The 12,440-nt window shown below is 41.0% G+C and overlaps 1 protein-coding gene across 2 annotated transcripts in view; it reads left to right on the plus strand.

Annotated features, from left to right (window-relative positions):
* sptbn1 (spectrin, beta, non-erythrocytic 1) overlaps positions 1 to 11,977 on the plus strand; it is a 69,137-nt gene extending 57,160 nt beyond the window's left edge. For both annotated transcript variants that reach the window (XM_088351535.1, XM_088351534.1), the window contains 5 exons: positions 1,782 to 1,836; positions 5,159 to 5,367; positions 8,254 to 8,427; positions 8,703 to 8,745; positions 10,132 to 11,977. In XM_088351535.1, coding sequence (XP_088207661.1) covers positions 1,782 to 1,836; positions 5,159 to 5,367; positions 8,254 to 8,427; positions 8,703 to 8,745; positions 10,132 to 10,392 — 742 coding nt within the window. In that variant the 3' untranslated portion in view covers positions 10,393 to 11,977. The remainder of the gene's footprint in view (positions 1 to 1,781; positions 1,837 to 5,158; positions 5,368 to 8,253; positions 8,428 to 8,702; positions 8,746 to 10,131) is intronic.
* Positions 11,978 to 12,440: the final 463 nt, after the last annotated feature.

The raw sequence follows: 12,440 nt of genomic DNA on the forward strand, positions 1-12,440 counted from the left end.
ATAATATATAGACATCAAGTAACCATTTTTTAAGCCTTTTAAACCAAGAACAGGCTCATAAGCAGCAGTCGAATAGTACATAACACAAATCTTATGGGCATTTTCTGAATTGCGTTCAGTGGTCAACTGCAACAAAAGTACTTAATCAAGTCAAGTCAAGTCATTTTTATTTGTATAGCCCTAAATCACGAAGAGTCTCAAAGGGCTTCACAGATTATTACACTATATTACACAGACTATTTTTTCAGCCGACGAGAAGAGTAGGTTATTCATATGCTATGGAGTAGAAGTGAGTTTTAAGTTTAGATTTAAACATTTCCACTGAGGTTGCAAATCGGATCTCAGGGGGAAGAGCATTCCACAGTACCGGTGCCCGGATGGAGAACGCTCTCGAACCAGCAGAACACTTCTTTGCTCTTGGGATCACCAGAAGCACTCTCAGATCGTAGGCTTCGGACCGGGACGTAGGGGCAAATCAGATCTGAAAGATAAGAGGGAGCAAGTCCATGTATGATTTTGTACAATACTAAGATAACCTTGAAATCACATCTATGGCTAACTGGGAGCCAATGCAGGTTAGCCAAAATCGGTGTTATGTGATCGTACTTTTTTGTCCTAGTTAAAAGCCTCGCTGCGGCATTTTGTACCAGCTGAAGTGATGATTCTCAACAGTTTAAAATCAAACGGTTTCAACAACTGACTTTTGTTTATGAGTTTTTAAAAACTGATGTTTGTTCTTTGGACTGCATGCATTTAATTCCAAATACGTTTGTCTGGCACATTATGGCATAATGCTCAAGGTCTCTTATAGCGAAATATACACATACAAAATTTAAAATGCATGTCATTAAAACCGTAATGGCTTGAATGCTACTTTTATCCTACAGAGGCATTCAACTTTCCAACTGTTATCTTTAAATGTTTGTGCATCTAAGAGATTGGGTATCAAACTCACGGCCCACGGGCCACATCCGGCCAGTGAGATCATTTTATATACATTTACTATAATGGCCCGGCAGATAACTCTCCAACTTCAGGTCCCATAGTGCAGCACTTCAGCTGTCTTGCAGCTGCAAGACTTCTCTGAAACATTCCCGCATCAATCGAGTTAGCTGTAGCCTGACGAGCGCAGCCACTTTTAAAACTATGCGCTAATGTGGCCGTAATTTAGGAATATTATGTTAAACGGCACTATGAGACAAAACATCAGGATACAATAAAAACCTGAAGGCAGAGCAGAAGATACAGAAAGTTGAAGAGTTAAAGGAGATCCAGCAGATGTTTTTTACCAAACAAAATCCCAAAGTGAAAAGCACAAGTTTCATTTATATTGCCATTTCTTTCACATTTCAAATTTAGATAGTTTTGACAGGAGAGGTTTTTATAGAGAGCAAAGTATTTTAGGTTATTTAAGGTTTAATTTAGTTTATTCTGGAATAATTTTTTAAATAATATTTTAATTAATTAATTAATTAATTTTTTAAAAATTAATAATAATCTTTTTTTTAATTCAAATTTATGTTAAAAAATCAGCAAAGCCTATATTTATTTCGAGATGCCTCACTTTTTTGGAAAAATATTTCTGGCGACAATAGTCGACATTGGAATTTATTGTCGACTATTTTCATTTCCCATTTTTCTCAATAATGTAGACTAATTGTGCAGCCCTAGTCTCAAATGGAGTCCATCCCTGTTTCTCTCTCAATACTTTGGTTTTAGCACAAGCTGACATTGTCATCATCGCCGCTAAATGTGTGCAATTGCTGGTTTGTGTTTTTTAGTGAAGGTGACGCGGCGAGTCCCAACGGACCGAGCAGTGGGCCGGACTCAGCCAGGGTTAGTTACCGCTCGCCCGCCTACCAGCAATACCACCACAGCCGAAACCTGCACATGCGCAGACACCCGCCGCTGCAATAGCAACACACACATTAACATGCATTACTTTCTTTCTTTCTTTTTTTTTTTTACTTTCTTCGACTTCTATAGCCCGACACCCTCGTCCTCCTGTCCACTCAGCTCTTAATGCCTTTCCTCCTTCTTTACGTGGTCCTCTACAAACTCTTAAACATGTGACAATGGCACCACTTAATTTTTCTTTACAAATTCACAAAAGTATCAAATATTGCGGATAGCGATCTTGCACGTGTCAGATTGCGACTTCATTCCCTTTGTTTTGTGTGTCTAAAATGTGTTATCATTGAACCACTGTCACTGTCTTGTTTTGTTTCCCTTTTGCATGTTACCACGTGTCACCTTCACTAACCAACACAATAAAACAGCAGCGGCGCGCTCCACTTCATTATTGGCTGTGTGTCATGCGTGCATGACTTTGTGTGTGTACGTGCGTGCAATTGTCAGCATTTAGAGCAGCACTTGGGAAACGTGGGAAAAAACGTTTGCAGTTTACACATTGAAATGCGTGCATGCCATCTCCACAGTGGACAACATGGGAGAAAAATCGTTGCCCTTTAAAGGAAAGCATTTTTCAACAACAATGGCCGTTTTTTTCCCTCTACGGCATATTTGATAAAAACTTGACTGAAAATTAAATGCATGAAAAGCAAGGATGAGCGCTAATGCGTTGTAGTCTTACCGGCAGTGTCTAACATCTCAGCTTCTAGCATTTTCATTGTCAACCTCACTTAATTTATGTCTTTCATAAATGAGCAATTATTCCACTCAATCAGAATAAGTAATTGCTGTTTTAGTCCCCCATCCTAAATGTCATCTACAGGTTTTCTGTAAAATCTTTTTAGCATCTGAAGCAAGCTACAAGGAGCAAATGGCTAATAATCATAAAAAGTCACTTTTAGCCACTTCATTTTTATCAGAAAAATTAGCTGCTCCTTGGAATTAATGGGACATGGTTTATCATATGGCGCCTCCTAGAGGTAAAAATAATAATTCCTCAAACGTATTGTTTTGAATAACAAGCAAAAATGCATGACTATAATATAAATTTGATTTTTTTTTTTTTTTTTTTTTTTTTTTTTTTTTTTTTTTTTTCAATTATCGTTGGTCACGAAATTCCTATTTGTTTTACATAAAAATAGACCTCATCTAGAGGGAAGTTACATGCCTCTGCGCCATCCTGCTATTCGGGTACCCAAAGAGCCAAAAGTTGCAAAATGCTGGGCAAGTAATTAAGATGAATAGTGTTTACTTTGAGTCTCCATAGTTTGTATTCGTCCTTTCGGACGTTTTTAATCTGGACTACTTACTCTGGTGACATCTCGTGGTAAAATATTGCACAATTTCCCCTTAAGAATCAACTTCTCTTATTAAAAAAGCAAATAGTGGAAATGACGATGAAAATTTGTTCACGTTACTTATAAGCCGAAAATCTACTGAGATTCTAAGTAAATAATGGGCTTTAGCTGTCCATTTTGTGTAGAGGTCAAAGATAACGCACTAGATTTATAATTTGTCAAATAGACAAACAGGCAACCATTCACATTATGACTGCTCGCTACATCTTCACCACAATAAATTGACAAGTTGCTAGAAGTTGGCCCGCGTTTTAGCATCCGCACGAGTTTCCGTCAGGATTGGTCGCTCCTTGGCTCCCTTCCTCATTCTGCACGGATGGACAGACGGACGGATGGCCCTGCCAGAAGCCAAAAGGCTTGACCTGGTAACAAATAAATCGACCGATGAGTGGTTTGGCTTCGGCTTGCCGTGGGCGTGGCCACTAGGTTGGGTGTGGGCATAGCCGCAGGTGTGGTGTGCTGCCCACCTGCCAAGCAATAGCGCTTGGGTGGGATTTGATTGTCTGCGAGGATATTTCCGCTTTGCATGATGTGGCTGCATGAGCTGCTCACACTCGTCCTCCAAATACATTCTCCTGAAGACACTAATGATGGCCAAACCGGATTAAGTAGGCACACACAGCTGGATTAATGAATCACAGTATTCAACTGGGGCTAATCCTGGATAAAGAATACAGTCTTCTATTTCAAAACTTTTAGGGGTTCAAGTCTGGTCTGAGCCCCAGTTGTATTTCTTTTGATCTAACTTTACTTAATGCTATTTTACTTGGTCTGATTACGAATTTGGATGGTTATCTTTTAAGTGTTAAAATAGGGTAATATGAGTTTATTTGACCTAGGCTAAAGCCAGAATCAATTGAGAAATGAGAACAGGAATCAATCTTGTGCAAGGCTGGATTTCCTTAGTGCTGTGGCCCCTCTACATACGAGATAATTCTGTTCCCGAATTGAGCTGCTATCTAGAATTTCTCATCTCAAACACATTTTTACACATAAGAAATAACTGAAAACTAATTTATCTGTTCACAAAATAAAATTAGAATTTATTATGGAATTGTCATGGCGGAAGTAGGCAGTTGCTAATGGAGGTGCATAGATGGTTGGGGAGGAGTGAAGAGAAAGCAGTGAGAAAGCACAAGAAAAGATAAATTCAATTAAAATAACACAACGCAAGCGTGCGGTATCAGGTCTGCATGGCGGTAAACGCACGTTCTACCTGGGACAAGCTGATGCTGGCGGTGAGCAGTCTGGAGATTCTCATAACTAGGATTTTCTCTCATCTCGTATATCAAATTTATGTAACTAGATTAGCTTGTTTGTAGAGGGGCAACTGAAAATAAAAAGGATTGAACATGTTTAAACATTCCCAAACTTGTGCCTAAAACATGTATAAACATGCACCCCTCATTCTAAGTAGGGTCGCAAGCACAGGGAGAACATGCAACCTCAGCACAGGAAGACTGGTAGCTGAATTTGAACCCCTGACCTCAGAACTGTGCCGCAGAAGCAGTAACCTCTTAGCCGCCGCGCCGACATCAAGCATAGAGAGAAAAAAAAACACCTACGAACCTGAATCTTTTCTCTAGTAAATGAGAAGTACAACCTGGATCAAAGAAGTATCACATCTGGATTCAACAATGTTATGATGGATTCAACCAGGGCTATACCATGATGAAAACAGTGACCAGCCGGGACAGTTGTGCCATGCACGACCTCCTTAATGATTTAATGTCTGATGTGTTGTCACGGCAACATGGAAATTGATTTTGCTGTGCCCTGCATGCCATCGCTCTTAATACCCTAAACGAAGCAATCTTTTGAATCAGGCTTTGATCAACACATTTCAAGTTAAGGTGCTCATGGGCCTGACAATACTGTAACGTTTGCAGGAGGACGGTGGCGGCGAGGCGGTGAACGGCATGTCGGAGCCCAGTCCTACCGACTCTCCTGCCGGTATCCGCAAAACCAAAGGCGGCCAACAAGCAGCCACACTGCCGGTCAAGAGCCAGCAAGAGACGCCCTCGGCCACATCGCAGCTGGAGGGCTTCCTGCACCGCAAGCACGAGTGGGAAGGCCACAATAAGAAGGCGTCCAGCAGGTAAAGTGGTGCTTTGCATTGCTTTAGCGGCTTCAATCATTCCAACTCACTCAGTCTTACCGCAGCCATTAGGGATAGAGGCATTTTTGTATTTTCTGACGCTGCTATCGGTGTGTGTGTTTGTGAATGAGTAAGTGTGAAGCACATTGTGAAGCGCTTTGGGAGGTCATCATTGACTTGAAAAACGCTATATAAATGCAGACCATTTACATTTACATTTATTTCATCTTTGTACCTAGCAGTGACCTTAGGTTTTTGTCTGGTGAGGCCCCGTCAGATTTATGGATCAATGAACCTACAGCTTATTCATTATTTGATTGGCAGATTTAAAAAAATCATATATAAACGGGAGCATACCTTAACTTGTAAATGACCTCTATATGCTATAGTCTAATTGTATTGTTACGGCTTAGGTGTGCACCAAATCAGAATTATTGTACTCCGTATGGTCCTCCACCATGAGGCAAGCGAGTTATGTGCCTCACTCCAGATCTGTAGACGCTCAGCACAGTAAAACTTCAAATACTAATTGCATTAATGATATTCGTAATGTAATGTGAAAATCATGAATAATGATATTAATAGGATTGGGCTGTATCTGGTCGTGTCTGTTTTGGACTTTATTTAGTCCCAAAAATTAACGTATAAAATCGGGTCATGTTTAGCACATCCTATGTGAACCGGAACATTTTTTGTCACAAAATAGTTTTACTTTTTTACAACTAAGCCAATTGACACCCTATAGTTCAAATATAGTTCATAAGAATTGTCTTTATTCTCATTGATAACAACATAGTTAACATTTTTTTACAACGAGATTAGAGAATGCACTCCAGGATAAACATGTTATAAAGACTTTGAAAGATTTTGAAAGATTATGAATTTGAGAGTTAACTAATACTGAAAAAGTAAAACTTTTAATGTATTTCTAATATTTCCATGATGATTCCCCTAGCTGCACGTCACTGGTACCTAGCAATCAATACGTGTACTTTAGAGGTAAGATCGAGCCGAAAAAGTTCAGCCCGACCCTACCCAAGACACGGGTATATAAATCCGAACCCGGCGGATTAACTTAATTTGATAAACCAATCTTTTCCGCCAAAGTAAACACGAAGCTTCACTCCAGCCGTGCGTACTTCAGCACGTTTCGGTTGAACTACGCAGCTTGGGGTTTACTTGGGGCCGAATCCCTCAAATCAAGTCTGCAATCAATGAACGGTTCGGCGCAAAGTTAGCATCTCGGCGACGTGCAGCGAACGAACGTAAAAGCGAACAAAATGGCACCGAAAAAAAATTCATTTTCTGCAGATTACACTCTGCAACTAGTGAAAGAATTGCCCAAAAAGCAGAAAGAAAGTTTGTAAAGCTTGTAAGCTATTGGCAAGAAGCAGAAATGATGTCTAACATGAGGGAGGTGAAATCCGCGCGTCTTTTACCCTAACACCGAGGAGGAACATTTCTTTGAATTTAGATTTTTAATTAAACTGATAGTTTGGTAAGCATTTCTTGATCTAATCATTTACTTGAGTAAAAATAAGTACCGTATTTTCCGCACTATATGGCGCACCGTGTTATAAGGCGCACCTTCAATGAATGATATCTTTTAAAACTTTTGCCATACATAAGACGCACCCCATTATAAGGCGCTATAAGTGCATGCTGGTTTAAGATCAGGTAATTGTGCAATTTTGTAATTGTAATCCTGTGCAGTCCTTCGAGACATTTTTGTGATTAAGGGCTATTTACGGTAAATAAATGTGACTTGACTTGACTACAGTAGAGAATGTAGTTACGTTATGAAACCTCTAGATGTTGCCACGCTAAAGGGAATTTCAACAAAACATTCAAAATGGTCAAACTTTATTGTTAACAAACAAGCTTTCCACAACTCCATTCACTCCCAAAATAAATAAACAGCCGTTTTATTATTTTCTCTGAGGTAAAGCATTTTCGTGACACATCTTTAACATCTTTGAACAACAACTTTTACAACTTTTATTCCATTTAGTCAACACGCAAAAAAAAACGTCTGATACTGTTATTTTAAATGAAACGTTAGTGCAATTGCAATAAAGTGACACTCGCAATGTGCAAAAACAACAAGTGCAAAACAATAACAATAAAGCAATAACATAATAACTGTAAAATGTAAAACGTAAACACACAAAAGAAAAACAAAGATCACTCGAAAAGCTCCTCATCGACGAATCCCTCGAATTCTTCTTCTGCAGTGTTCGAATTGACCATCTCAGTGAATGGGCCATCCAACACGTCCGGCTCCGTTTCATCAAGGTCGTCATTAATTGAGTCAGTGTCGCTGATGTTGTCTGACTGTTCGGGGACAATTCCCGTCTTCTTGAAAGCTCGGACCACAGTTGAGACTGATATATCAGCCCATGCATTTACGATCCACTGACAGATGGTGGCGTATGTCGCCCGGCGCTGTCTCCCCGCACGTATGAAAGAGAATCGTTGTTTAATATTTCACAGTATGCACAGCGCGAAAAATGGAGTCGGCGGCTGTTTCTCGTAGTTGCAAGACCTTGCGAATTTAATATTGAGCCATATATAAGGCGCACTGTGTTATAAGGCGCATGGTCAGCTTTTGAAAAAATTTTAGACTTTTAGGTGCGCCTTATAGTGCGGAAAATACGGTACATGCTGTGTAGATCCTCCACGAAGGGGGTCGGCTCCGGACCCAAGATCCTACCTCTACAGTACTTATTAGTCCCAATTTTGGTATCTTTCTCATAGCATTATTTGGGCAATGTAAATAATGCTTTTTACAATTTAACCGCAAATCTTTTCTATTCTTTGAAATTAAATGATATAAATCACAGGTAGGCGCAAATTCACTTACTTAATTTTGTGTTTGTGTGGCAGGTCATGGCACCACGTCTTTTGCGTGATCAACCAACAGGAGTTGGGCTTCTACAAGGATCACAAGAGCGCCACGCAGGGCATCCCTTACCACGGCGAGATCCCCGTGGCACTCAAAGACGCTGCCTGCGAAGTGGCGGTCGGATATAAGAAGAAGAAACACGTCTTTAAGCTCAAGTCAGTCCAAATCACATTCAACTTGCCTGGAATAGAACATAATGGGATTTGAGATTCAACAACAAGTCTTTGGTGTCTTTGAGGCGACATGTTTTTGAACAGTAACGGTTCCATCGGTTTTCAGTTCAATACATGTTGCATTCTGTTTTTGGGATGATGCGTCGTTGATAATAGATGTTATCGTTCAGGGCGCGAGTTTGTGCTTGATTCACTGAGTTTAGAGCTTTTTGCCATGCCTGTTTATCTTTTTTTTTTTTTTTCTTTCATTACTCCAGAGTCACTGACGGCAACGAGTACCTCTTCCAAGCCAAAGATGATGTGAGTCATGGCTTTTTCACTTCTTAAAACTGTTGGAATTTATTTTGAATTTGTGTGTAACCTTGGTCCATGTCTGCTTTTGGATTATTGAGATTATAGTTTTGTTTGTGTGGACTGAATTTATGAAAGTATTATTTGGCGCATTAGTGGTAAAACAACATTTATTTTAAAAAATATATTGATTTAAATGGTCAGCCTAAATACATGACACAACAAAAACATGCATATATAAAATAAAATTTTGCATTTTATTTTACATAACATAAGCCTCACATAAAAGACGCTGACATAATTTTCGGCCATCTTGCTGCCAACGGTACCAAAAACACTTAAATCGGCTGTGCAAAAAAAGAATGCGTTTTTGTTTGAGTCTCTGTAGTTTGTATTCTTCCTTGTGCTTTTTAGCACTAATTATGGGTTGCTCTAACCCAGGGCTCGACAACCCAAAATGTTGAAGGAACCACATTGGACAAAAAAAAAATAATAATAATTTGTCTAGAGCTGCAAAAAAATAAAAGCCTTATATAAGCTTTACAATCAATTAAAAACATTCTGTAAATGTCTATATTAGCTACGTTAACCTAATATCAAAATTAATCCGTTGGATTCAGCGCATCCTGTGTAGAATGCCGCACCATAAGTCTGAGTGAGCTGAGTTACATTGTGACGGTGCCACTTTAGGGGGCCGAGCTCGAGCCCACAAAGCTCTGCCTTAACACAGGGGACAGGGGAGGGAAATGATAACAAGCAGAGGTGAGATGCGCCAGTTTTGGATTGCAGCGAAGTTCAAGTCTGAGAACCACGACTTCATGTCACAATAATTGACTTTGCTGCATTCGAGGCGACAACCTTTAGCGCATGTTTTTACAACCTGATACCAGTGAGAGAGCAGCAGTCAAACCAGTCACTTCCAACCCATGAACTGGTACCAGTTGATCTTCCCTCTTGTCTCATAGTAATCTATGCATTTTATTGTACTGAAAATGAACTTTACCATGACTTGTGTCCCCTTGTACATACCAAACAGAAAAACGTATGCGCCGTTACACCTCTAGTTGAAATGTAATATTTATTCTACACATTTTTACATCATCGGAAAACGTCAAGAGTGTTTGTGTTATCTTTGTCCTCCTACTGAAGCCATATTAAAACAAAAATATATTTTTCTCTCCCCAATTTTTTCAATGAGTAAACATTTTTGGAAAAGTGCCAGGGAGCCACTAAGCAGCGCTAAAGGGCCGTAGGTTGCTGACACCTGCACTAACCAATACAGCAACATTTAGCGGTTAAATATTACACATTGTCCCTTTATGTCCAGTTCTGGGTACAACCGACTTCATCCAGACGTTCAAGTTAAGACTGACCATGGGTTTTTTTGCGGCGCAGGAGGAGATGAACTCGTGGATCTCCACCATTTCTGCGGCAATTTTAGGCGAGAAGGGCGAAGTGACGCCGAGCGGCCACAGCACGCCGGCGCCCGCTGCCGCCACCCGCTCCCACACGATGCCCGCCACGGCGGCACGCTCAACCACCGTGCCCACCTCCGCTTCTGCGGAGGTGGCGGCCGCTGCTGCCGCCGAGTCCAGCCCGGGCAAGCGCGACAAGGACAAAGAGAAACGCTTCAGTCTCTTCAGCAAGAAGAAATAAACGGCGCAAACGAGCTCCTTTTTGCCCCGTTCCTTCCTCTTCTCCCTCGCCCTGTTCCCGTCGGTCCCTCCGGCGCAGATTGGCACCGTGTCGACCGCCCCACCTTCTCAATAGGACTCTTAGTCGTCAAAGCAAGAAATTATAACAATAACCACCTTAGTCTCGTTTAACTTTTCCACTTTTAACCGTGCGGTGTAACGCTCGCGCATTTTCCTCTTCCTCTCGGTCTCGGTCTTGTTGCGATGCGAGCCACTGCAGAGCCAAAAGTGTCCACTCTGTGCCTACCAACAGTACGCCCTGGCTCGGAGCTTTCGTTCTGCTAGTAACTTGTTTGGCTTGTTTTTTTATTAGGGTTTCAATCAGGTTCAGATTGTGTTACTGTGGAGCCCTGGTTTAATCCTGGTGCAGTCTAGGCCAGTCCTGTTTGTTTTGGCTTAAGCCAGGCCTAATCTTGATTGAAAATGAAGATGAATTGAATCCCGTGTAGCGGTTTTGATCTACATTGCTCCAGATGTGTTTCAGTCCAGGTTTTTTTATTACATTTGGTCTAAATTAAATATATATCTGGTTCTAAGTTGCACCAGGGTTAATCCTGGTTTGGGCCTGATTGAGTCCAGTTGTGACCCCGTGTGGAGCTCGGTGAAGGTTGTTGAGTGGTGCCAATTGATGGCCATTGAGTTTGTCGCTGTCTGTTTTGCTTGGCTTTCGAGGCAAATGTACAAGTTGTGTATATGAAGAAAAGAAAATACAGTCACTCTGACCTGTTCTTATCTGTTGACTAGACCAAGACCTGGTCTGTTCTAGTCCAAGTTGAGTCCTTGTTTGGTCACAATTGACCTAAAGTATGGTTCAATTCTGGTTAGTCCTGTTTGAGTCATGATATAATCCTTGAGACCAAGATTAGTCTTATTTACTGATGATATTCAAGTTGTGTATAATAAAAACTAATCAGCCGTCTCCTGGCCTCTCCTAACTAATCTGCTTGATGGACCGAAGCTTTCTCAATAAAGGAAGACTCAAAGTGAAGCGAATGTTTATCTTCCTGATGCGTGTTGGCCTTCCAAAAGGTCTTCTCATTCTTCATCTCATCCCGATTGGAAACACTGAAGTTGCTTGGCGCTTTTGATGATGGCTTGCTTTTCCTTTTGCTTTTTTTTTCTGTCTTTTCCTCTCGCTGACCATAACAAGTTCCTATGAAGCAGCCAATGGAAGGCTGCCCGGCTTTAGAGTGCGCTTGTATTTTTTCCACACTTGACCTTTATTTCTCTTTTTCTCTTTTCAGCGTGTAGTGCGTATGCGCCATGGTCACCGTAACCGTAGTAACCGGCACTGAAACGTTGTTAGTTCATCCCGCACGATCGATAAGGCTTCGGTGGAGGGAGGAGGGGTGTTGTGTTTAGTGGTCCTGAGCAAATCGCATGGGAGGGGGGTTCACTGCTAGTTGGATGAGCACCTGTAGACTCCTCCTTCCCCTCTCTTGTGCCCCTCTCCTCCCACTCCTCTTTCTGTTTCGCTCGCTCTGTCTGTTACATAAATGCAAAGAGCCATTAAAATGCTTTTAAAAAAAAAAAAAATGCTCTCTCTGTTTTGACTCCTGATGTCACTCCTTTTGCAGTTTGATGTGCCAGAGTCTTCCTCACTGTTGCATCTTCAAAGCAATTCAACTAAATTGGTGTGGGAAGTGAAGTCACTCTTAAGATGAGGTACTGTTAGTACGGGCCTGAAAAAAAATCACCCCGACCCTGGCCCGCGGATATTAAAGCCCCACCCAGCCTGAGTCCGACCAATTAACTTGATTTGCAGGACCGAGCCTGTAGCATCCCTGAATTTTTTTTTTATTTTTTTTGGGGGGGGATAATAAAAGTCTGTCTTTTGTGATAAAATTCAAGTTAAGCAAGACTGTAAAAACATTTACATATTTTACATTACTGTGTCTGCAGAGGTTACATTAACCAACAATTTTCCATGATTGACAAAAAAAAATTAGGAGTTGAGGAGAAAACTATTAGGCCGCCAGTCATTTTTACGGGTAAAAAATTGGGCCATAA

Source organism: Urocampus carinirostris, chromosome 13 (assembly GCF_059441175.1).
Source record: "Urocampus carinirostris isolate Australia breed hairy pipefish chromosome 13, RoL_Ucar_1.0, whole genome shotgun sequence".
Classification (NCBI taxonomy): domain Eukaryota; kingdom Metazoa; phylum Chordata; class Actinopteri; order Syngnathiformes; family Syngnathidae; genus Urocampus; species Urocampus carinirostris.